The sequence below is a fragment of the Chiroxiphia lanceolata genome, chromosome 4, assembly GCF_009829145.1.
Source record: "Chiroxiphia lanceolata isolate bChiLan1 chromosome 4, bChiLan1.pri, whole genome shotgun sequence".
NCBI classification, from domain to species: domain Eukaryota; kingdom Metazoa; phylum Chordata; class Aves; order Passeriformes; family Pipridae; genus Chiroxiphia; species Chiroxiphia lanceolata.
Genome location: NC_045640.1, coordinates 38,461,712 through 38,489,271, shown reverse-complemented (window position 1 = coordinate 38,489,271; position 27,560 = coordinate 38,461,712). Strand labels below are relative to the sequence as shown.

The following is a 27,560-nucleotide window of genomic DNA, read 5'->3' as shown; positions in this document are numbered from 1 at the left end:
CTAGATTCTGTACCTAGGTGAATAACCCCATACACCAATGCAAACTGGATAACTGATGTGCTGTAAAGGCCCTGCAAACATCACAGTGGATACCAAGTGAATAGGAGAAAGTGGTGGCCTTTAATCACCAGGAAGGCAGATTGGATTGGGGTATGCTAGGATGAGAGTAAGCAGATAAAATTCAATTATGCTTTTTACAAAGTTGCTTCTGCATACAGCTGTCATTCTGCATCCAGTTTTGGGCTCTGCAATTCAAGAAGGATGAAAGGATGACAGCTGGATTTAGCTTAGCTGAGGACTGGCAGGACTGTCATGGGCCAAAAGTATGTGACCTTTGAGAAGAGGCTGAGGAGCCTGGGCTTGTTTAGTCTGGCAAACCAGCAGCTAAGTGGTGATCTAGTAGCTGCCCACAGCAGCTTGAATGGGAATTGCACAGATGACAGAACCAAATTCTACCTTATACTGGCAGATTGTACAATAAGAGGCAATAACCCCAGAATGCAGCTTGGAAGGATTCAGTTTGGATTTTAGGAAAGATTTATTCGCAAAAAGGGTAGTGCAACAGTGGTTTAGTTTATCCAGAGCTGTAAACAGGGGAATTGTCCTTGTAGACTTTGACTTGGCTCGAAAAAGTGGCAGCTTACTGTGTAACCTTTCTATGTTCAACTAACACGTCCAACCAACCTTCTGCAAATAAGAAATTTGAAAGGAAGCTGGGAGAAAAAAAAATATGTACCCAAATTCACGGAATCATCTTGTATTCTCTCTATGGACTAATTTGCTTTTATGGTAGCATATATACAGGCAGGGAAAGTAAAAATAATGACACTGCACTGGAGAGGGCTATTTTGTCAATTGCAGCAGAAAACAAATAATAACAGAAAAACCATGGGCCACTAAGTTTCCTTTATGTATTTTTTGTCAAGCTTAAGTCCATCACCAAAAGATTAAGCTGATTTGTTTGAGAAAAAAGGTATGCTCAAGGCTTCAGGAAAGGAATGGAGGATATCCTTGCTAATTTTACCTGGGGAGATAATCCCAACTTGCAGAAAGAACACAGTAAGGTGATGGAGGTCCTTCTCACTATGAGAGCCAGGGATAGTGCATAAATGTACTTGCAGGTTTTTCTGTGCTTATGGGGCACAAAGCTCTTTGCTGCTGGCCAAAGAATAAAAAAGATTGAGGAAAATCTTGAGCCTCAAAGAAGCTGGCCTCATGGCTGTTGCATGTCAAAATAGCCATTTGACAGCTTTCATTTTCACTAACAAAAATAGTCATTTGTCTATTGTTTTACTGACCTAAGATCACAGACTGCTATGGTTTTAGCGACATTGCTTCCTCACATATGCATGTGCTGAGATAGCAGGAGAGGCCAGTGTACTTTTTCTACTACTGTAACTTTTTCTTTAACTATTTTTATATGGCTCATGTTCAGAATGGGAGAACATGGAATTACCCCTCAGTCAATTAAGCTTAGAAATAAACAGATTAAGTTCAGATTGTTTATCTGGGCATTTAGCAGACTCTGTTGCTGCTCTTAATTATTTGATAATTTGCAGGTCACTGATACTGTAACAGAAATTGTCAGGACTTTTGGACAGAAATTTGAGGTGGTGGAGAGGGGCTGTGTTACAGGCAGAGATTTTTGTAGACCTGCCTGGCTGTCCAGAAGAAGGGCTCAACAAAAGGCTTTATTTTCCTTCCTTTTTCGTGGACCATACTTCAGTCAAGCAAGTCCTGAAGACCAGGTCTAGCTTTCATATGATCTTTTAAGTCTCTTTAATGCCTTCTCAATAACCTTATAAACCTGGGGGAACATTTCTTGTCACATAGCACATGTTGCCATGTGGTTCTAATGTGATAATGAAATTCTTCCTGTGTGCATCTCAGCTAGACAGAAGAATTGCAGTTCTGCGTTTTGCTACTGTGCAATTTTTTCCTGACAAAGGCAGAACCTTGATTTCCAATTTATTTCTGGGCACCAAATTAAGTAAATGGATACTCCGCTTGAGTAGCTCTTTAATTACTATGACCAGGCAATTGTGTGTCTGCTATTATTCTAGAAAAACTTCTCCAGACTTTAAATGAAGACAGAGGAGGCCCATACAGAATAATTACAATGGAGAATTTGTTTACAGGATGTCATAAGAAGAGACATAATGCTTCCCTTTATCATCACTTGTCAGAGCAGTGACAGCCTGTAAACCTCCTGCCCATGCATTATCCTTTATTTGTCACCGCTTGTGCCAACTCTTACCCTGGCAGGTGACTGGCATGTGTCAAACTTGTGATTTATGGGTTCATTTGATCAGCACTGTAAAGAAAAGTATGATGTATTTTCTTTTAAATTACAAATTAGACATTTGCTCCCCATATCCACTGACAGGGGCTTTGACTACTTTATATGCAAAAGGTACCACTTATAGCTCACTGTAGAATTTAAATACTGGCTTCTCTCTCATGCCCAGCTCTGAAAGTGAAATTTATGTAATATTACAGCATATAAATTAAACCATCCTACGTCCCTGTTCTGTTGTCATGGCAAACCTGTTTGAACTGCTTCCTTTGGTAATAAATGGGCAGAATGTGTTGTCCCTTGGACATTTAAAGGTCTTTTTATTACAGGTTGCTTTCTATTTTACACACTGCATGAATTTGTTTAGAATTACAGGTTTGCACTGACATTGATTCATGCCTGTTTACTTGTGCACTTGAGTTTGCTTACTTGTAAATGTATATGTGTAATATACAGGGTTTGTGTGTGAGATGCTTCTTCTGGAGATAATATTAGCAACAAGATAATTGGAATCTGTGAGAAAATGCAGTTGTACTGTAGGAAATAAAATATCATTTGGTGTTCTGTAAAGGAAATTTATGGAATCCTGTGAAAAGGGACAGTATATTTTAATATATTTGACATAATACTAGACTAAAAAAATCCAAATTTGTCAGTGATCACAAACACTGAGATCATTTTTTAATCACAATTATTCCCATACAGAGAATTCAAAAATCGTGTCCTGTCTGTTTTAAGCAACAGTTGAGCTGTGAGATTCCCAGTTATTGTCTGTCAGAGCAGGTATGTCTTCATGACCCTTGGCTCAAACACGGGCTCTTGCATTAAGTACTTAGCCTTTAAAGCCAGCTGCTGTCTGAAGATCCTTAAGACTTACCATTTTGCTTTAAAGAGTCTTAAGTAAAGCAGGAGTACGTTTAATGAGTGGTTCAACATGAAAGATAACACTTTTACTACTTATATAAATAGTGAAAAACACTGCAGTTTTCTTTAAAACTCCTATGGTCTACATACTGTTCTACTGTTGCTGGCTGTTACTCTGTCTTTATTTATGCTTTTAGAGGTTGATAAGATTCAAAACAGATATTGCTACCAGACATTACAGGAGAAAATACAGCATGAGAGCACTTTCATACTGATTTAAGTTTAAAAAATCATTACTTATGGATCCAAAAGGGAATTTTTTTCCTTCACTTTAAGATCTTTTGATTCTGACAACCATATTGGAGTTGGTCATTGAGCTTAAATACTTTGCAGTGTTTTTATAGTTATCTGTAGCTATTGTGATTTTTTTTCTCAAATAAATTCCCATACTGCCTTCCTTGCCATATCTCAAAGCTAAAGGTACAGTAGGTATTGCTACAGGCATCTCTTTTACTATGTTGTGACTTAACGGTTAGGATATTTCTAACATGTAATTGTTTTATAAAATTTTAATACCTTATGTATCTCTAGTAATCTGTATATGTTGATTTGTATGCAGACCTGATCTTTTAATGTCATTTTTCTAAATAAGCTCTATAAAATTTACCACTTATTAGTTTTGTTTTCTTCCTGACTACTTCCAGATATGTCTAAATGAGGATGCATTTAGAATTCTGTGTAAACAAGGTGTGCAAATTATGTTTGCATACTGCTTTTTTGCAACTTGTTCTTTGAGCAACAGAGAGAAAATAATAAAATTATTCAGTTATGGAACTAATTGACTAGATGAAAATAATTTTGGGATATGTGATTCTGGCATCAAAAAATGTGCTGAATGTTTTAATGCAGTTCTTCACAAATCAGGTGATCTGCTGTCTGAAATGTGTGAAGAGCTATGTGAGAGAGAGAGAGGAAGGTGGTACAGAGCTCTTGTTTGCTCCAGAGAATTTCATATATTATTCTCACATAAAAAAAAAAAACAAAAGGTTTAAAATTTGAGAGACCTTTTTCCTGAGTTTGCAGGGAATATGAAGCAATGAAAGAACAGTGTGAACTACCATTGATTTCATGGAGTTCAAGCTCCAGTACAACTGATGACAATCAAATCATATTATTCAACTCCATTGTTATTTAGCAATTGATATAAGAACAGAAAAGAAAGTATCATAATATGAGAGTTTACATCATCTCTTTCTGAAGTGTTTTCCTGAAAAGATAGGCACTCAAGCTTTCAGAATTTGCTCACTGCAAGATGTGAAAGGAATGAAATTAAGTCCTTTGTAAAAGACTGAATTTCACTGAATTAATTTGGCCCAAGACAAATGTTAACAGTCAGAATACATGAAAAGAATGCATTTGTATTAGTTCATTTAAACATCAGTGGTGGCCATATTCAAAACTGCCTGTTGAAAGGACCTTACCTTAACCATTGTGACACCTAACTAGTGAATGTCCAATTCAGGTGTACCTACAGGCAGCAGAGAGCCTAGCGATACCACAAACAATTTGGGTTGTTCAAGTAAGGCTCCTGCTTCTCTCCATCAGAGAGTTTAGGTGCTTTCTTTGTAGCCGCCTTCACATACAAGGAGGGAAACTGCATAGAACCAGCTCACACAGAAGGCTAAAGTAATTGTATCTGATACATAATCAAATTCAGAGCTATCCTCTGATCAGCTGGAGTCTCTAAGGGTAGGCAGGTGATGATGGGAGATTTGCACTATAACCAAGGCATTTAATGCTTGCTTCCACAATTGGAGAGCTGTGTTCAGGCTGAGTAACCTGATTCTTTTTATTACTTGTCTGTATAGTGCACAGCAATGTGGTCTTGCTCTTGGTGCTGGGTCTCTATGCACTATTCAGTGCAAACTACGACTTATGGGTGGAAGAGGTCAGAGGAAAAGGGTTAGGTGACCTTAGAGAAATACAGGAAATTTCTGGTGTCTGAGGACTAACAGAAGCTATGGTACCTAACAGATTAGGTTTGATTTACTCTGGAAATATGTAATAACCTGTCACTTTGGAGCTGTTTCATTTTTCCTGGCTATTAGATGATACGATTTACAATATAGAAAAGAATCCAGACTGACAACCCTAACAGACTTTCTTACCTTACCTGCAAGGTCTTTTTATCTTTGTTTTTAAACTCTATTTCCCTTCTTCTATATTCCAGCACCAAGGGAATAGTCTCAATGGAGCTCATAAAAACAGGAAAACAGTTCAATACACACTTTAAAGTGTCTTACCTGTAGACACAAAATGATCCAAGACTTGAATGAACCTCAGTTCAGTCACAATACTGAATTGTCGCTGGTACCTAAAATGAGTCAGAGTAGCACACAAGCCTTGTCTTGTGAATATGGTTGGTCATACAAAAGCCCACCATTCAGGACACAAAACATCTCTTGACATTGTGACTTTTGAGGGATTGTGTTGGGGTTTTTATTGAGTATGTAAATAGTGAAATGGGATGGATAAAGGGATACCTCTTTCCTTCATATTTCAGAATTTAAATGTATATTCTACAGTCAACCACAGAGTAGAAAACAAAAACCATTTTCTATTTATCTGAATGTCATTCTTTCTCCCACCCTCCCGATCTTGGCTTTCCTCACTTGCTCTAATACTTCTCCTGAGCAGTACTATGAACACAAACCACTCTCTTGACTCAGCACATCTCCAAAGTGTCGAGTTTCTCCTCCCAAAAGCCCCAACCTGTTCTGTAATCCTTGCAAGCTGATGTTCCCAGGTCCCTCTTCTGTGCTAGCATGCATCAGGATTCCTCAGTGCAGAGGAGCATCCAATGTAGCAATCTCCCACTGAATACGCATAACTACACATCAGTGTTCTAATTTACAGGTAAATTTGGAGAGTCTTACATGTTTGTTAACTAGGACAGAAAGGAGATGAGAAGGAGCATGTGCAGGAAGCTCTACTTCAGTGGAGCTTAATTTTATTTTCACACAAGATCCTGTATTGTCTGGACTGTGACTTATTTGCTCATTGCCTGTAATCTGTGTGTCAGCAGGTACTCCAGTACTCCAGAGTACTGCTAAATGGCAGTCCTTTTGGATTTCTTGCAATCTATTATGATGTAATGTCTGAATCAAGGCCTGTGCTGTCCCTAAAAGTCCAAAGAATCAGTAACTAATGTAAGAAACAATCATAACCTGGGAAAGCCATTTCACTGAGACTTAGCTTGCAACCCCTAGCATCACTAAATGTGGCTTATCAACAGTTTTAATTACCAGAGACTAAGCTTTTCTCTCCTCTTTTCTTTGACAAATGAAGTTATCATATTTTTCTAAAGTAATGAGTCTGGCAAACTGAGGTGTTACAGCAAAGACCAAAGATCAGGATTTGTGTTGCAGATGTATTTAGGAAGTGGTTAAACTATAGGGTGTGTTTTGTTGTTGGGTTTTTTTATGATTTTTAGTGTGTGTTTCTAGTCAGAAGAAAAAATGTTAACAAAGATGATTTTTTGTGCTACAAACAGAGCCAGGTTTTGCAGATCAGAGAACCTATCAACTATTCTACATTTGCAGCTTGATTTTACTAGGAAGTCAACTGTCTGTCTATGTGCTTCATGCTGATATCCAGCTATTAAGATCTTTCTTCATATCTGTTTCCCTTCCCATTGCAAAAACAACATAATCATTCTAGTTTTATTTTTTAAAATTTATTTCCATGCATAGTTCTTCATAATTAGTTGATATAGGAGACCCATTTAGAAAGGACACTGTTTCTAAAACAGCATGCCAGAATGTTTATATGGCCTTGGGCTGCAGGAATCAGAGGATGGATGAATATCCTGCAGTTGTTTTGGCTATTATATCGTGGATGGCAGGTTGCCAGTAGCAACTGCAGCAGAGTGTCAGTGCCTTCCTCTGTGTGATAAAACAGAGAATATTTGCACTTTCTGAACCACTTCAGGGAGGATTTGTGGCAGTTTGGAGGACTTGAAGTGACAAGAGATGGAAGTAGATAAGCTGCTTGCAGGTTATATGCCAACCTGTCCTTCTGTTGGTTCCTCCAGGCCTGGCACCACTGACGCTTTTTTTGCCCTTCCTTCTAGAACATTTAAAAGAGAAGCTGGAGGAATACATGGTCCGTTTTGCCAAAGTGAGGATTGTACGAACCAAGAAACGAGAAGGGCTCATTCGAACCAGACTGCTAGGAGCCTCACTGGCTAGAGGAGAAGTCTTGACATTTCTGGATTCCCATTGCGAAGTCAACGTGAATTGGCTGCCTCCCTTGCTTAGTAAGTGTATGAGCATTCATCAGACATTAAAATTAGAACATAGAGCAAACAACTGAAGCTGTGTCCCACAATAAGCAGGACATACACTTTATCAAAGTGTTTGAAGTTCTGCTGCAGTGTCTGAAGTGTCATCATTAGAGAGAACTCTGAGAAGTGTAATCAGTTCCATTTTGTTTCTTATGACTAAAGAATTAGTAAAATTTTGAAGTATCGCTTTGGCCTAATATAGTTACAATTTGTTTTATTATTAATACTCCGAAATACACTACTAAATCTAGTATTATGCTATGTCCTCATTATATACCAGGAAAGTTATCTTATGTAGGTATTGTACTCCTTCCTAGTCTTCCACATTTCATTAAAACAGTTTTTACTGTAAATGTATCCAAGGCCTTAGTGTTAAAGCCAGTAGCAACTGCATTCACAACAGGAAGCTCAGAAAGAATGATATGCTATTGAGTGCTTTGCTGGATTCCAGCTGCAGCCAGCAAAGCTCCATTAGTCAAAGGAATGGAAAGAATCGATTGTAGCCTAGGATTTCACTTCAGGAAACAATGTCAGCTTTTCTACACACCCAACTACATGCAAAGTGTATATGCTTTGTAAAGTGAGTGCTTCTGTTGCTACCGTAACCAAAGAAAATTTCTGAGTTTCCTATTAAAGAAATTTGTATTAATTAAAACAGCCTGTTGTAAGTGGAGAACAGGTTATGGTTTCACCAGTTAATGGTTATTGTTTCTTGAATTTTGTTGTTTGGACTGTTGGGCCACACAGTAAGCTGATAAAGCGTTTGCAGGCAAGATGTGCTGTTCTGCTAATGGACTATCACTAGAGACCAAAAAAAAATACTAGTTTCTCTTCAGATCAATAACAAGATAATGCACAAAATTCTAAATTTTTATACTTTCTGGTTTCTGTATCAAATTATGCATAGTCTTTCCCCTTGTTACCCCTTTGCCCTTAGTCACAACATCTGCATTTTTAAAAATAACCTCCATGACTTCATGTGAAGCACAAATGGTATAAAGGAGCAGAGAAAAATACAAGTTTCAACAAACTTTCAACAAGCAGCCCCAACAAGTAGCTGTTAAACCCTCCAGAGCACTCTACATATACAGCCTCCTTTCCTTTGTTTTCTGTTTTTGCCCCACTTCTCATAATACATTGCCACAAATTAAAAAAATCTCAAGAAGTTTCTCAGTCTTATCCTCTTAAGTCTTTTGCTAAGTTACAGCAGTAACCCTTCTATTTTGCAAACTTTAACATGAGAAAACTGCAAGTTGCAAAAACAGTTCCTTTTCTTGCTTTCTTCTCTGAAATGAGTCATAGAGTCATTAAGATTGGAAAAGACCTGCAAGATCATCGAGTCCAACCTTTCGCCTGATACCACCATGTCCACTGACAATATCATGAAGTGCCAAGTCCACGCATTTTTTGAACACTTCCAGGGGTGTTGAGCCCACCACTTCCCTGGGTTGCCTGTTCTGATGCTTAACTAGTGAAGAAATTTTTCCTAATATCCAATCTGAACCTCCCCTGATACAACTTGAGGCCATTTCCCCTTGTCCTATTACTTGTTACCTGGGAAAAGAGACTGACCCCCACCTCATCACAACCTATTTTCAGGTAGTTATAAAGGGTAATAAGGTCTCCTCTAAGTCTCCTTTTGTCCAGACTGAACAACCCTAGTACTCTCAGCCTCTTCTCAGCAGACTTGTGCTCCGGACCTTTACCAGCTTTGCTGACCTTCTCTGGGCTCTCTCCAGCACCTCAATGTCTTTCCTGTAGTGAGGGGTCCAAAACTGAACACAGGACTTGAGGTGCAACCTCACCAGTGCCCAGTACAGGAGTGTGATCACTGCCCTGGTCCTGCTGGCCATACTTTGCTGATAAAGGCCAGGATGCCATTGGCCTTCTTGACCACCTGGGCACTGCTGGCTCATGTTCAGCCACCTGTCAGCCAGCATATCCCCGGGTCCTTTTCCTCTGGGCAGCTTTCCAGCCACGCATCCACAAGCTTGTAGCGCTGCATGGAGTTGTTGTGACCCCCAGGCCTCAGCTCATTGATCCAGACTGTCCAGATCCCTCTGCAGAGCCTTCCTACCTTCCAGTATATTGACACTCACCCATCTTGGTGTCATCTGCAAACTGACTAAGGTTGCACTTGATCCCCTCATCTAGATCGTTGATAAAGATGTTAAACAGAAGTAGCCCCAGTACTCAGCCCCGGAGAACATCACTTGTGACCTTCTGCAAGCTGAATTTAACTCCATTCACCACCACTCTCTGGGCCTGGTCATCCAGCCAGTTTTTTACCCAGTGAAGAGTGCACCCATCTAAACTGCCAGCTTCTCCAGGAGAATGCTGTGGGAGACAGTATCAAAGGCTTTACTGAAGTCCAGATAGACAACATCCACAGCCTTTCACTCATCCACTAGTGAGGTCACCTGCTTATAGGAGGAAATAGGTTGGTGAGGCAAGACCAGACTTTCATAAACCCATGCTGGCTAGGCCTGGTCCCCTGGTTGTCCTGCACATATGTTATCTCACTCCAGATAGTCTATTCCATACATCTAGCCAGGTTTCACCCTATAAAAATGGAAAAATAATAGAATGGTGACACAGGATTCGTAATTGCAGTTAGGTTGCGGTTGGGTATTCAACCCTCGTCCTCAAACCATAAAAGTGGAAAGATGAGAGAAACTTCGTCAGTGACAAAGTCCTTAGTTCTCAAGTGGAACGAGATCTTTCTCATTCCACATGTAGTAGAATTCCCATAGATAACCAACCAGCCAGAGGATCTAAAAATGAACCTTGAGGAATACTGAGATATTTTGAAAGAAAAAGTAGAGCACTACATGAAGGACAAATAGAGAATGAACACACATTTAGTATATTTAAGGATGCCCTGTTTTCCTAAAGGGATGAGAGAACTTTCTTATAAATGTTAGATGGCAAATATTTACTATACTGAAATCAGATGACACCTGGCTTCTAATAATAGTAAAGTTAATGTATATTTTCAAGTGTTTATCTGAAGATCTATCTTATGATTCACTCAGCACTGCATGTGACTGAAAGTCATTCGGGGAAGCCTCAACAGAGGATATGTTGGGTATTTATTGCTTTGAAGCTGACCTACTTTAGCTCTGATTGTTTCTGCCATGTGTAATGAAAAATCGTAAACAAGAACACGGTTCAGCCCTGCTCTGGACTGGCAGCCTTCACTGAGAGGGGCAGTGGTTTCCACTGTTCCAGCCCAGCTTTTGTTCAAAACAAGACCTTGAAAGTTAGAGGACAAGGGGGGCAATGAAGAAACTGAGAGCAATCACTTAAAGATGGTTCTTACAGTTATTTAGGTATCTAACTTATATTTTCAGAATTGACTGTCAACTTTTAGTCCAAAGGAAAACTGAGTTATTTTATTACTTGTAGGGTGTCTAATTTGCTTTGTAGAGCTGAGCCACAGTTGTTTGCAGTTACAGTCCTTTGTTTTGCTTTCTTAAAAACTGGTGTAAAATGGCTATTTTCTTTAAGCTTTATTTAATTTAGCTTAAAAGGGGTGTTAAACTCAGATAAGACACTCTGAGATACCAGATACTCATATTCACTGAGTGGGCAGCTGTAGTGATGTAAAAAGGCTGGCAAATACAGCTGCTTGTTGTCACTCCTTGGTGGTATAAAGTCAGCAGAAGGAAAGGTGTAACTTGGGCTCTAGCTGCTGTAGTTGGCAGTTTAGTGCAGTGTGAAGTCACAGTTATTGCAGATAAGAAACTGAATGGCAAACCAGCTGAAAGGTGCAGGCACATATTTCCTTCTTCTGATGTTGCTGCAGGAGAAGTAAGCGGAGAGATGGGCAATAGATCAGTAGTCCCATAGGGAACCAGAACTAGGTTTGTTAAAATGTGGTTTTTTCCTGACCAAGAATTAAAATTGTATCATGATTAGATTATGCTTAGCAAGTTATCAAAACACTCACTCAGTACAGCCATCCATCTCCACAACATGTACATGATGTATTGCTTGTCAGTGGGGAAACTGAGGATACAAGTACTTATGACAACTCAGATAGCAAGACATTATTTGCTGAACCACTCAAATGTTGTCACTCTCTGTAATCTCATATTTAAGTAGGACAGTAATAGTATTTGCAATGAAAAATTGCAAAAATAAGAGTATTTGGAACTTGGCATTGTTACTTTATCCAGGTCAATTTGAAACAACCACTTGAAATTAAAGAGGTGCATCTTTCTCATAAAGATAAAACCTACTGAAATAGTGACTCATCCGGTATTGAAAACTTCTTGTTTATTGCCATGTATACACACTCTGTTTGATACTGAAAGTGCGGAATTCAAGTATGTGTGTATATATTGCTTAAAATTGCTAGGGAGAAGGCTCTGAGCAATGTTCTCTCTTGTTCCCAAGCTTTCCCTGAAGTCTGCAAGATTTTTGCATGTACAGTGATGCTTATCTGTCTGTCCTTCCCTTTAACTGCAGCATAGATGCATTGAAACAATACATGGATATTTTCAGACCAGTAGGAGTTTGTGAGAGGATGATGAATAAAGGCAATGGAAAAGAAATTGTGAAGCATTTATGCAGTGTCTTTGGGTGTCTTGCATTAGGAGCAGGTGGGGTAAAGAGCAGTAGCATGTTTACATCTCTAAAACTATGATACCAGCACACTTGTGAAATGTGAAAGCTAGCCCTACAGACTTTGTTTCCTAAATTCTTATTCATGCTACATTTAAGCCTACGTAGTATATATGCAAAATGCATTATTTTAGGCATATGAAAGAAACATTGAGGCTGCAACTTTGGTTACTCTGCTTTTTTGTGTGCACAACTAAACACCCTGGTTTCATCAAAAGTCAAGATCTTCCCATGGTTCCTCATCTCTAAAACCTTTTTGGGGGCTGAAAAGTAAGTTCTGCAGAAATACACAAAAGCAGGCAGGTAAGCATCATCATACTTACAAAATTCTTGAGAGTTGCAAAATGAAGACTGGTACTGAGTTTGAGCATTGCTCAAATAAATTTCTCCCTGACTATCTCTGCATGCAACTTGGAGACTTCAAATCCCTCAGTGTATTTAAAGACAGCAGCTTTTAAAGATGAAGAGAGGGATGCTAAAGCGTTATGAGTCTACCTTTGACCTGCTCCAGCCAAATCAATCCCACTTAGTTTCTCTCCTCCAATCAATTTAGAAGGGGGGGAACAGAGTCAGACTGTTATGAGTCCTATAACTATTAGCAGGACCATCACCAGAAAGAGACTATGTAGAAGTGACTTTATATAATGATCACAGATAACACTACACAGTATACTAGTGAATGTAATTATATTTGGAATAGCAACAGTAATGCAGCCATTATCTCTGAGATGAGTTTCCTAGAATTTTGTGAGAGCCTGTGCTTTAAATTTATTTCACTATTAAAGGATAAGGATGTAAAAACCTGCTGAACTTCCAGTCGCAGTAATTTCTCACTAGCAGTCAGCATTGATTTGGACAGCCTCTTAACAGGAACTTAGAATAAATATAAAAACTCAGATGCTTTGCTAAAATAATCTATTTTTCTTAATTTCAGTCCCTCAGAAGCAAGGAAGAAGAATCTGTATTATTAATCATTGCACGAGTATTGGGGTACACCTGACTGGTATACACCTTCCTATCTAAGTGTTCACTCCATACTGAGACCTCTGATTATTTTTAGGGTATTATCAAGCACCAGTGAAATCTAAGCCTTAAAAACAAAAACCAAGTTTTCCACATAGGCCCTAACATATACTAAATAATTTAAAGGATCTAGGCTGCCATTCAGAGAAAAAGCTTTATTATTCTTGGAATTTTGAGATTTTAGTTTTTTCAGGGGTTCGTAGATAGTTTTTCTACTGTCCTTTCATGTCAATCCTTTTGGATTTTCTCTGTACTTCCTAATTTCAATCCATTCTTCTACCTAGTTCTTGCAGTTGGCATATCTTATTTTTTTGCCTTTTTTTTGGAGGAGTTCTATAGGATTAAACAATAGGATTCACCAAAGCAGACTGAAGACCACCTTGAGCTTATACTAGACATGGGAATTTGATTTAGCCTCACAGTTCTAACATTTTTTTTCTTTAAAAAAAAGCAGACTCAAACTGCTTTCTTTAGAAAGCATGTAAGAATAATACTGTGGAGCCTTCTTTATATCTCAAAGATTGGTACAAGAAAAGGACACAAGCTCTGTTTTGCTCTTCATGTTGGAGTTTGCCTTTAATTTAGAGTATTTGATCTCAAAGCTGATGCACACTACAGCCGTAGGAAGAGTGGCTGAATGGTTGCAAAGGCTGAGTTTCACATTTAGGAACACAAATCCCTCTTGCAGGAGCTTGCCATACACACTCCCCACAGCTGAAGGAGTATTTTTACAGTTTGCTTGCTGGTTTGTTTCATAGCTGACAGATTGGGGACAGCTCAGAGTAGCAAAGTGACAGAGATATACATGACTGGACTCATGTGGGTCTCACAGGGATATGCCTCCCTTTAAAGAACTGTAAATACTTCTAATCATTTCCCAACTGCATTAATTCCACTTTAGATAAAAGTTTGATACAGAATTGAAAATGAAATTATTTGGGGGGCCATAGGGCACAAAGCAAGCAATCTTCAAACATCAGAAACCCGTGGGATTCACTTTGCAGTAATATGATAGATGGCCTGACTAGACATGCCGTTTCCTATTTTCTACTTTCATTTTTCAGACCAGATTGCACTTAACCACAAAACCATCGTGTGTCCTATGATCGATGTCATTGACCACAATCACTTTGGCTACGAGGCACAGGCGGGGGATGCCATGCGAGGAGCTTTTGACTGGGAAATGTACTACAAAAGAATACCGATTCCTCCAGAGCTCCAGAGAGCTGATCCCAGCGACCCCTTTGAGTAAGTAGTGATAAAGGGGAGAGTGGGAACATGAAGAAGAGCAAGGAGAAAAGGTAACTGTAGCAGAATCGAAGCCCAGACATTTCCATGTAGGCCACTTCCTACTAGTGAAAGGTAGTAGAATTAAACAGCTTCTGTACAGGTTTATCCCAAATCTTCGTTCGCGAAGCCTAACCATGATGATGATGATACAGGTTTATAAAACCTCAAAACTAGGAAAAAGATCAGGGCAACAATTTGCAAAATTCACAAGCTGTGCCTGGAAACACAACCTGGCTCAGTGGTTATACGTAAAAGAAACAGGCACATACCTGTAGTTCACTTATTGGCGTTGGACAAGAAGTGAATGCGATTACAGGTATTCTGTTTATTCCGCAGAAGACTTCCTGAACAGACTTCGTTTAATGTTTTATTTGCTGAAGGTTGATGCACTATATGCATCAGTAGTTGAGTCCACATTATGCCAGTAGGTGCTTTGTTCATAACTGGTGATATTGCTACTGTATATATATTACTGTAACTTAAACACAGAGCTCTCAAACCTGAACAGTCTCAAGATGATTTGTAGATAGTTTTAGATAAGCCAGACTCTAATCCCAGTATTGTACAGATCAGTTCATTCACAGGAATGATCTACTTTTCACAAAGGTAGTTCGTTTCTTCTTATATTTTCTTTATTTTTTCATGTAAGGATCAGCTCGGATTAGTGCGCATCAACAGAGAAAGGACAGACAGACAGATACGGTTCAAGTCTCTCACACAGCCGCATTCCAGCAGTGCTGGCAACGGAGGGGGCTCTGATGCTTTAGCCCTGGCTGAAGTTCTACACTGTAGGTTTTGGCAGTTTAAAAACTCAGCATTTTCCCCTTCCCAAAGCAAAACCTGGAAACAATAGCAACAGAAAACCTGTGTCTCTGACCCAGACTCTGCACTATCTTAAAGTAATAGATCTAATTCATGCAGAAATTTACCCTAATATCCAGGGACTGACCAGCTCTGTATAGGGAAGAGTAGGTAATTGTGATATTTGTGGGCTTATTTTCATTATTCTGCCTGTTCCTTTTTACTTATCTCCATCCAGGCCTCTCAGTCTTCATCTTGTACTAGTGTGAGTGCTCATGAAGTACTTTTCTTCAGCTGCTAATGTGACCACTCCACAACATAGATGCAGCTATTGCAATCACATACATAACATTCCAGAGTTGCTAGAGCCTCCACTGCTCTTCCACAAGTCTTCTTGGTCCTCTGAGCAGTTGTAATTTCTTGACACTTACTGAAGGTCACCTAGTACATTGTATAATTTGGTTCAGCATTCAAAGTTTGTGTATAAGTAAAAGTTCTGTATTGCCATATGGGGCAATATGAAGCTGCTTTTCGGCCATTTTATACATTTGTAATATGCATCTCTCAAATGCAAGGCCGGAAAAGGAGGCACTCTTAGGAAACTTCCTAGAAAGATGAGGCTTTCTGTAGTGCAGAATAGATATGGTGGTTTTGCATGAACTGCTGTTCCAATCAGCGTGGCAGCAGTTGATACCCACTTTGCCCTGACAGCATTCGTAACACATGGGCAGATAAATGGGTTCACAAGGAACAAGATATAGAACAATGCAGCCTATAAATCCCTTGTAATCTGAGTAGTTGTTAGGTGGAAAGACTTCCCAGTTCTTACACAAATCAGTGAGAGTCTTCCTGTCACAGGATCTGCATCAGAGCGATGCAGGAGGCAAAGCAGCATTGCACATGGAACCACCATGTCTGTCCCCACACATGCCAGCAGGACTGGAGGTTGGCTGAGCTAGGACAATATGCTTGCTTTAAAGTACCCTCTGCCTAGAATGGCAAGGGAATGGAAGTGGTTTAAATAATCAGTATGAATTTTGCTTAGGGGAGAAATTATTTTCTAATTTGAAGTCAGTACTGCTTTTCTCCTAGGGCCTTCTCTGCTGAGACCTCAAGCTTTTAATACCTTGCTTACAACAAATACAGTAAACGTTACAAACCATTTTAGCTATCAGTAACTTAATTGACCAAGACAGCTTCTATGGAATTAAAGAGACAGAACAGTTTTCCCTTAGATGCATATACATTAAAACTAGAAATTACTTCAGCCAGCTTCAGCCATAATTATTATGTTACTATTTTGCAAGCAGTAGGGATTTTATTTTTTTTTTAATTTAGGTTAAATGTTTTACTATTGGCATCCTAATAGCTTTATTTCTTGCCAGCAGAGCCAGATCTGAGATGAACCTTAATGAACTGGAAAATTGCCAGCATTTTTAGTAAAACACCAGCAAATAATGGATACATGATCCAAAAATTTTGCTGATTTTTCCCCTCACTTAAAATGCCAATGCAGTATATGTGCAAAGCAGAAAAGGTCACATCAGCCTAAAAAATAATGTACATAAAACCAGATCAAAGTACAGAAGACCTAAGAACAGTTGTTGTATTATCTGTGTGGTACACTTGCTTTCCATCTGCACATGATCAAAATACTGCTGCAGCACACATCAGCAGCATATTTGCAGTTGACTCAGCCAACTGAAATGTTGTCAGGTAGGCTTTTGGTGTGACAGTAGCACAGACCTTACTAAGCTACAGTGCCAGCTGAGCTAGTGTTTCTGAAATTAATCTTTTCCCACTTTTTAAGGTCTTTTTAACTGTGTTCCACAGTGCTCAGTGCTTGACTGGTGTTCTCTTATTGGATGCCATTTATCTGGACACAGTCTTTCAGTTCAGAATCCCTCTTGTGAAGAGCAAGTTATGGCTTGATGTTTATGACTTTAGGACTGTAAAACACTCTCAAAATCTTCCAGTGTCAAATTCAGGTACAGATGATGTACTAGCACCAACCTGGGATCACGTGAAAAATTTGAAATTTGCATTTGGATCACGCTTCATCAATCCATAAATTTTATCAGTTTGGTTCACGTGTACTTTCACGTGGCCATGCCAAGTTTCCCATAGGTTTCACTGAACCAAACTACAGACGTATAAAATGTATTTTCAATCAAAGCTCCCATGTTAATTATTGGATATTGTTCTATGCTCATTTGCAGCATTTAGGAAAGTTTAACATTATTCCAAAAATTAATCTTATGTAGCTTTTAAGATAGCTACTTTTCTGAAAGATCTCCACGGCTCTTTTTCAGGATACACTGAATTTTTAGATACATGGAAATTGGACTTTGCCCCTTATAATGTTGTCTTCTCATCCAGAGACTAAATCTCTCAACTCCTTGATTTCCCTTTTTCATGTGCCAAGAAACAACAGAAGTTTTATATTGTTTTATATTCAAGTGATCTGTCACAGTTGCAGCTCATCACAGTGACTGCAGTGATTTTTCTCTTGCAATTCATATACAACTCCCCTAATACACTCTGAAAAGGGCTTCATGCTATTTTCTTGTGATTCATTTAAGATTGTGTAAACAACATTAGACAAATTGGTGTTCTGATGTATGGCGGGAAATTGTCAGACAGTTGTGAAATCCTCATCATGTCATGGTGATGCTCACTGTCTTGATCCCAGGGTCAATGATCATTCAGCAGAATTGGAGATGGCTTGGGGAATTTTCTTCTAGTCTATTAGCAGGGAGGACCAGAGATAAACATTTGCCTTTGTGGCAAAGGTCACCTTGGCCTATTATCTCTTGCTGGTTTGTTCCTCTGTCATGGCAGAGGTTTGAGAGTATGCCCTTACAGGACACACAGATTTGGGACATAAGAGCATGGTTTTCTGTGGCTGTTTCTTTCTGTGGTGCAAGCACCCTGGTGTCAGGAGGAGTTTGCCTAACCCGAGCGATCACCACTTAAACTAATAGGGCAACTTTGTTACTATGAGGGACTGTGATATACAGCATGTCAGTTTATATGATTTAGTAGCCTGTCTGGGCTAAAAGCTCTGTGGAAGTTTAAAGCAGATGTTTGATATGCTGAAGCCTGCTGGGGATGACTGCTCTTTATTTCCTGGCAGCACTTACATTACATCAATTCGTGTTATCACATGCTTGATCTGTAAACCGGCATCAGTGTCCATTCATGCCAGCAGAAACATATTTTTAACCAGACAAGAAAACATCAATTCGATTCAAAAAACTATTTGGGAAATCCACAAACTAATTGAGAATATTAACATAGCACAGATCAATTAGGGTAGGAATGGGCTTCACAGCTCCTTGGAGCAGTTTTATGATAGTGTAACTTTATGATGTAGGAGGGAAGGAAAGGTGCAGGTGAGACCAAACAACATTGCTTTTGAATTGCAACTCAGATGGAAATTCTGACCGATGAGAGAAGTGTTATGCTACTTTCTGAATGCCAAGACTTCTAGCACCTACCTGAGAAAGTTAGAAGAGTTTTGGTGTATGACCACTCCTTACTCTTCAAGAGTTCTTTGTTTGCCTTCCGGTGTAGAGCTGTGGTCTCCAGCCCTCCCTGAGGGCAGACAAAGCCAAAGAGTCGTGTAATTCTAGCAAAGGACCAGGATGATAGTTTGGCAAATATGAGCTTATTCAAGTAAGTAGAAACAACTTAGTAACGTCTGACAAGACATTTTAGTTTCTGTACTCATATTCCCATTTATAAAACAGAACTAGAATCACTCCACCATCACAAGGCTCTCACAGTAATAAGGACCACTTATGTTTAATGGATGTACTTTTGGGTAAAATGTTGGACATGTTCAAGAGATGAAATTGGGTGATCAGTACATGTTTCTTTTCCCTTGCATCACAGGCTCTCAACCTTGAATGTAATGTACGACCTTAATGTAGTCAGTTCTGTGTAAGATTGGAAGGTTACTTGGCATTTTCTGTTGAATTGTGTATCTAAAATCATATCATTATTTTGCACACTGTCATCAGGATGCTCTTTTATTCGAATTTGACATCCTCTCAGAAATACTTTTTCTGCAGCTCCTTACTTTCACTGTTTAAATATATACTTTTTACAACATGTTGGTGTAAAGAAAGCCTTTGCTAAGACTGCATTTCAAATCTGACAAGTACTTTTACAATTTTATTTTCATTTTCTGAAGTTCAGAAAGTGCTTTGGACAATGATTTCTGTTCTATAGCTTCCAGTGCTTTATGGGAGCTTTATGTCTTTTATGGCTGATTTCTGCCTATAAACATATTCATAAAACCTCTCACAACCAGAAACAATCATCTATTTCTTTAAAGACTAAGTATAATCATCTATTTTGAACTGTGCTATAGGAATGTTTTACACAAAGGCATTATTCTACAGAGAAGCAGTCTCTAACCAGTGTGAGTTTGCGTAACATACAGTCTTGATTTATTGTTTTGACAAGCTATGGTCTGTAAAAGACTGTTAGTGGAGTTAACAATAGTGGATATAACAATAGCTTTTACAAACTGTCATCTACCCATGGCCCCATGAAATCTCAGAATTTTTTTCAATGAAAAATGTCAACACTAGCACACAACCTGTGAGAATGCATTTGCTCATATTGGATCATATTGTCCTGACTTTGATAGGATTTCAGTGTAGAGGTTCTGTACAACTGGTACATTTTCTCTGAGGACCAGTTCAGAAGAGAGATAATGTAACCTGTCAGACTAAAAGAAATAAACATCAAGGATAAAAAGCTGCTGCTGGTTACATTTTAATTAAGGATTTAGTCAAGGAATTAGTTAATTCTACATGCTAGTTGAAGTGGGTAGATTCAGATTTGATATACAACTTTTCACTGAAATGTTCATAGCGGCTTATGCCACCCAAGACAAAGGGCACTAATTTTGTTCCTAATGCCTTTATGCTGCAGTGCCAAAGTATCTATGTTGTTCTGTTTCTGTGGAAACTCATATTTCCAATTTTCTTTAACAATTGGAGCATCATGGCTGGCATAAAAATGTAAACATCTAGAATGTAATGTTTCTAGAGCTGTTAGCCTGCTGCTTCACACAGGTATTAACTTTAGAGCTTGACAGCCTACATATATACACATTCTGTGGCAGATTCATAGGATGGGTCACCAAAACTACCAGTAATTAGAAAAATGAGAAGTTTCTGGGCATTGTTTTAATATGCCTTTACATAAAAAAGACTAGGATGGTGACCAAGAAGACAGAGATATGTTGCTCAATGCATACAGGTGAACTATTTAACACTGTCAACATGCTATGGATAGAGATGACTTAACTTTCAAAATTATTTAAATCATGTCCGAACAATTTTCCACAAAGAAAATCACCTTTTTAAAGCAATTATTTTTATTTTTAATTATATATTTTTAAGCCATTTTCTCTAGGAGGTTCATATAGAATTTGGTGACACCTACTGGTACTAATAAACAGAAAACCAACACCTTTCTATTATATTCTGTAGTATTTATTGGCATAAAGTTGGGAGCAACCGCTGTATTCACTTCCATTTCTATTTGGTTGTTACAGTTTATTTAATGATCTATTGCTGTCTGAAACCTCAATCTAGTGCTGCATTTGCTTCCAAAAGAAGAGAGAACAAAGACTGAACCAGTTCATTTTATCAGAACACTCTGTGCCAAACCACTTTCAAATCTGTAAATTGATGCAAGTTCCATACATACTCATCTGCCCAAGTTTACTAATACTCTTTAGCATCTGTCCAGTATGAGCAGTTGGGGTTGGGCGGAATTGTGTGTGTGTCATTTACCCCTTGCTCTGCAGGGTCTGCAGGAACTCTACAGTATCACAGTGCTTTTCCTCCACTGCTCAGGGTTCTTTTTTCAGAGGCAGTGATCAACTAAGCATGACATAGAAGCATCTTCACTTGCCAATACCTTCTGATTTTTTGTCTGCATAGAATAATTCTGACTGTCCAGCTATCTTGGTGTAGAATCTCCTTAGCCCTGAGGTGAAGAGATTTTTCTGTTAGTTCTTCTTCTGAAGAACTTAACCTGCCAATGCAGCGTGTGCTGGAAACATGAAGAGAAGGAGCTGAAGAGAAATTTATATATAGACAGTATTTCAGTACTATTCTTACAATATCCAATCAGAAACTTTCTTACCTCATTTTAACCCTTTTAAATTTTGTCATATACACTGGGACCAGACCTTTTTAAGTCCTTGAGGACTCATTTCAGATCAGTTCATTGTTCATTTTCAAGTAAATTGTATTCTTTTCTTAAGTTTCTCTTAGTGTTTTCTAAATCTCTGATGGTTATCCTTGCTCTTCTCTGGACTATTTCCATACTGAGAGCATACTGCACCAGCCAAAGTCTTATCATTTCCTAGTAGAATAGGCAGGTGATTTTGCCTGTCTCAGAGACTATGTTCCTGTTTATATTTCCTTGACAGTATTGATTCATGCCAGGCTTGTGCTGTGGTGTAATCTCCACATCATTTTCTGCAGAACTGGTGTCTAGCCAAGTGTTCATCATCCTCCTCTTGCAATTCAGATTTTACATGTCTAAAGGCAAGGCATTTATCTTCATATCTGTTTCAAGTGCCGTGTCCAAAAGAGTGATCTGTCTTCATTATCCCTAGATCCATGTGATATTTTGTAGCTGAACATTTAGAATTTTGTCTTTTTTTCTTTGTTTACTTCACTTCTTCAATTAGCTAAGATTTTTTAATTCTGATTAACCCTCCAATTTTTTACAGCCTATTGCAGTGTTATTTGTGCTTTACTTGAGGTTTATGCAAATGGCAAATTCTGTTCTAAATCCTGATTGCAATAATGTCTGTTTGGTCCATGCCAGAAATCAAGATATGTGAAGTCCCTGGCTTTCCAACAATCCATTTTTTCAGCCAAAAATACAGCATGTGCCACACTGTGGCCCTTGAAAATTTGTCAGATTTGGACGCCTTGCTTCCAGCCAAGCAAACCTTTATAAAATGGTAGAGAAGAATTGCTCCACATCCTGCAAATGGCATCAGATTTATAGCACAATGGCAGCTGGCTCTTCAGGTCCCTTTCCAGCCCTGAGATCAAGATCTAGGATCTCATGGGCACATGTTCCAATCTGATACAGTTATGCATAAAGCCCTTCTTAAAGCTCCAGGGAGTGGAGCTACTGAATTGCACCATGCAGATTTTTAATGCAACACTGAAATGAATCAGATGCAGGACAGTGTTTGCAGATAATCTCAAGACAATTTCCATTTTGGTGTCGGATTATAGGTTATTAGCACTTTTGCATCTCTGGCAGCAATTACATATCTTCCGTATTTCTGCAGTTGTTAACCCTGACAGTTTATCTGTGAATCAGATCTTTTATCTGAGACTTGAGTGAGAAAAGAAGAGTGAATGCATATTTTTTTTACAATCTTGGGAGAGTTCAGTATAGGCATTGACATGATGAGGACCTTAGAAGTAAGACATGAGAAATCACATTCTGAATTATGCCCAGACAAACTAGCGCCTGCTTTCTTTTCATGTAAGCAACCAAAATATCATTATTCTAGCTAGAAGACAGCTTTTGTCAAGAGGCAAGGTAAATGCCTCCTGCAACCTGTGAGGTGAAAATTATGATAGACACTCGGAATTTTGCTATGTTTGTTTATTTATAAAATGCTGTGCATATCTTTTGAGAGACAAGGAACAAATGAGGCTTAAAACAGTTGACATTAGCTCTTCCATAAACTGCCAAGACAGTGTCCTTTGTTAGGGAACAAGATTCATGTATCAACTTTGCTCATTTCTAAATATACCTCTTTTGTTTTCGGCAAAACAGCAGAGAAATACCTCTTCAAGTGAATTATTTGGAAAATCAACCCTTCTGATATTTTCTGTTGTTAAGGTGGTGTATCAGTGCTGTTTTCAGTGCTGGAAAGTCACTGTAGGCATGAAATTTCACAAGTCCCTTTGCCCCCTACAGAGAATGAGATGCCTGCAAGGAGAGAGGAGACCCCACTCCCTCCACTCTCCTAGTTCTTCAGCAGAAAGTTTAGCTGATGCCGCAGAAATTCCCTGGCTTTTTTGTGCTAGGGCAAATAACCACTCTGTTTTCCCATGAGTGCAAATGACCTGTGGACATGCGGTGAATTAGGAGTGGAAGAGTTGGTGATAAGCCAGGAGGAGCACAGTGGGAGAACAGTAACAACATTTTTCCCTTTCAAAGCACTGCAGACATGCGAAGGACCTCTCAGAGTACCCGAGGAAAAGGTAACTAACGGGGAAGAAAGTAGTTTGGAGCAATTTTTTCAGACCACTGTCTGGGGAGCACTGGGTAGTGCTTTTGAAGAGACTCCAAAGGCTGTGAAGGAGAGCAAACCCTAAGCTGTCAGCCCACAGGAAAAGTTTCAAGTCCCCAGCATTCTGCTAGGTTTTAATGCCTAGCCCATCATGTAGTTATTTTTTTGACAGAATGACAGTTTAAACAGCAAAACTGTTCAAAGCACAATCTTTGTTCCCAATTTGTTCAAAGGGCATTCAGAGAAGACGAATAGTCCTTTGTTAGTTGTATATATATATAATTAGTTGATGCATCTAATTCATATGGGCCCTGTTATTTCAGGGGTGTTTTCACTTGACCTTAAACCAAACAGCATAACCAAAACAAAGATGTTGTTATAAATTTTCAACTATATTGCCTTAATTTTTACACTTTATCTTATATTGCTACTTTTGTTTGCATTTCCATTTCTGCTACAGATAGGGATATTATTATTCTATAGCAGAATGATGTTAAGAGACATGATTGTCTGTTTTGTATATCACAAGATATTATTGCTATTGCAACCAATTTCCAATATGAGTTCCTGTAATGGTAATTTAATAGATTCATAAATTTTTAATGCCAAAACAGAGTATTGTGACTGTCTCAATGGAAGTAGTAATACTTTGTATATGTACTGAAAGGTAATAACATGCTTGTAATTTCTGTAGGCATGAAAGGACTCAAAACTTGTCAAAATGTGAGTAGTGGATACCTGAGACTATACTTTTTTTTGATGCGGTGTAACAAGATACTGATCAAGCTTTTTAAAAATACTGGATTTTACATATTCATGTATTAGAAATTATGTTTTTTGATCACCTATTTAGCTTTTTGCCTTATTATGTTCATTAATACTTTGTTGGATATGAGTTTCCTAAGCTCTGCGGGCACAGCTGACCATAGGCTGTAAGAATGTCTGTGGCAAGGAAGGTTGGTAGATGGGCTTTAACTCCAGACAGATTTCATCTGTCTCATCTAATGCTTATTAAGAAATCTAACCTCGGATAAATTGTATTATACAAACCTTCAATTGCATCAAGGACTGCCAAGTAGCTGTTTTCTCCTTTTCTTGGACTTACATCTCCACCTACTGGATGATATGGCAAAGTCCCATCAAAATTTTAGTTTAAATGAAACTCAAGTAGTGTTTTGCCTGTAAAAGCTTTTCTTATGATATTAAAATAATGTATAGCCACGATTTTCAGGAGAGGTTTGTTCAAAGTTGTTTGGCCACATATGTAATGAAGACACTGATTTCAAACTCATTGACATATGCATATTAGCCTAGGTCTTAATATAGAAAGTACAAAAAAAATTTTAAATCAGGAAAAAGTACCTATCTAAAGCCACCTACGGATCCTTTCAGTGGGAATGCATGAGCACATCCAATAGCCAAGTACACAGCAGACCTACAGAAAGTTATTCCTGTGCAACTCAAAGATTAATAGTATGACAGGAATGATGTCAGTAGAGAAATAATTTTTAAAAAGAGAAACTGAAAAATGTGTTGTAGCAAAGAACTCAGATGACCTGTCAGATGATTATCAGTTTTAGTACTGCATCCAGAATGCAAAAAAAGGGGAAAGAAAAAAAATCCCAATGTCGGTTTAGAAGTTAGCAAAGAGAACAGGCTGAATTTTGGTAACAAAAAGTTCATTTCTTTCAGAATACTGTCATCCATTGGTAGCAATAGAAGAAGAGAAAAGCTGTTTGTAGAAGCTGATGATCATAGATAAGGATGACTCTTCAGTGTGAAAACAGCTGTGAAAAGGGCAAATGCAATCCTGAAACTTATTTTGCCTATAGCCTTTGGCCCTGGTTACAGAATATTTCAAGATCCCAGCTGCCCTCTTCTCCTTTTCCTCAGGATATCATCTCCTCTCATTCTCACATGGATTTCTGTCATGCTTCTGTTGTCTTTAAGACGCTACAACTTTTTCCTCATATCCCGAGGGAGAAGGGGAGAACATTAAACAGGCACAAAATTAGAGAACAGAGTGTTCTTTCATACCTTAATTTTCTCCAAAGATTTTGCTTTCTCATTCTTTATGATGGGGAATTCACCTGTGAGAGATGATGTCACATCCTGTCTACCTGCACCTTAAAATCTTTTGTCTGGCATTTCTACTTAATTAGCAAGTTGCTGGCTTCAGAAAGCTTCCTACTAAAGACACATTGGTAAAATCTTAACTATTGTGAGGAATATAAAGTACACAATCTCTCTAGTAGTCATATAAAGAATAAATACAGTACAGTGTCTGGTGAAACTAGAAATCTACTGCTTGGGCTGAGTAATAGTAACTCTCTCCCATTCACACACACACAGAGTTAGTTTTACAGGGGTCAGTTTAGATTAGATACCACATCAGATGCATATACAAAAAAATCATATGAGCCACTTAGAATTAAATATCTTTTTCTGCAGAGGTTTGTGTTAAGCAGTGCTAGAATTCAGATGCTAAGTGATGTAGGTTTCTTCTGAATTATTTTTTTTGTCTGAGCAATTCCTTCAAATAGTTGCAAAAATAACAGAAACTACGATCATGCACTGATCAGAAAAGCAACTATTATCCAGCTGGAACAGGATTTTTCCAAAAATGTGGAAGATAACTGAAAGGAGTTTGAAAGGTACTTTGCTATGTATCTGTAAACAATAGGTACAAGCAGAAACATAAATTACCTAATGGGACAATCACTGTAGTTCTTAAGATAGCTGATTTTTGAATGGTTTCATTTGATGCAAATAGGGAAAGTTAATTATAAAACTTAATTAAGTGAATTTGTGAATTTCTGCATTTTGTGACATTCCGGACATAATAGAGAATCCAAAATACCCCAAGATTGGAACCGAAGCAGAATAATGTGGAGTTCAACCCATAAGACTGTAACACCAGCAGGACTAGAGAGCTTCCTGCAATTTGACAGAAGCAGAGATGATGCTTCAGATCTCTGAAAATGCTAGTCTTTCTGGAAATTAATTGAACACACCTAAACAGTCAGGTTGTTTAAAAATATTTGGTCTGTCAAATAATTCCTGGTCTGTTGCTAAAGAGAAATCACATCCTGTTTCAGTCTTCACTTCATTGGCCTTCTTCAGCCTCTTCTCATAAAATACCAGCTCCATATTCCTCTTGTTGTTCTGGCACAGCTCTAAGTTTATTTTCATTTCTCTGTTTTTGAAAAATGCAGGCCGGATTTGTATGCAGCATTATACTGCATGCAGTCTTCAGGAGTTGACCTATATCTGCTGGAACGATCTCTATTCATAGATCTTAAAGTTGTCTTTGCCCTTTCCAAGGCTTATCTGTTACTTGTTTCTTCCATTCCTGAGCAATCTGACCTTGCATATCTCGGATCCTTGGGACAGCTATTCTTGCAAATGTTCAATTGATCCAGTTGTGGCTCTCATAAGGTAGTCTTTTTTATTGCTGGATGTCACTGGTAATGCATATGTGTCTTGCAGCTATCTGCATTTGAATTTGCGAAGAATTTTTCAGCCATCCAATTTTCTATCTAGTCTTTCTCATACTAAACTTAAAATACTCTGGTGCTGAAGTGTTAAAGACAGAAGCATCCACAGAGGACTGCTGAGGCCAGGTTTTGCCCCCATTTTCTCCAGCTGTTACCCTTCTTTATAATTTAACTAATTTAAATTAACTAGTTTATTATTTCTTTGGCAGAAATAATAATAATAAAAAAATCTAGCATTTCCTAAAATATTTTTTGACATTTAGTTATCATGTTTTAATTTAAGGAAATAACACAAAAATAAATGTCACCAATATTTAATGTCAGCTTGAATCCCTTTTGCTTGGTCTTCAGTTGATGCATACGTACCTTTATTATCTTTAAAACATGTGGAAAACATATTTCAGCTTTCTGTGTACAGACCTTATTGGAAAGTGAATGGACAGCAGTATATTCACACAAGCGAGGAGGAAGAGCATTACCATACCAGTTGATTCAGTTGACTGGTCACAATAAATA

The 27,560-nt window shown here is 38.3% G+C and overlaps 1 protein-coding gene across 3 annotated transcripts in view; it reads left to right on the top strand.

Annotated features, from left to right (window-relative positions):
• The window catches only part of GALNTL6 (polypeptide N-acetylgalactosaminyltransferase like 6), a 465,365-nt gene that overhangs the window by 368,584 nt on the left and 69,221 nt on the right, over positions 1-27,560 (top strand). For all 3 annotated transcript variants that reach the window (XM_032685192.1, XM_032685194.1, XM_032685195.1), the window contains 2 exons: positions 7,293-7,478; positions 14,222-14,405. In XM_032685192.1, the coding sequence (XP_032541083.1) occupies positions 7,293-7,478; positions 14,222-14,405 (370 nt within the window). The remainder of the gene's footprint in view (positions 1-7,292; positions 7,479-14,221; positions 14,406-27,560) is intronic.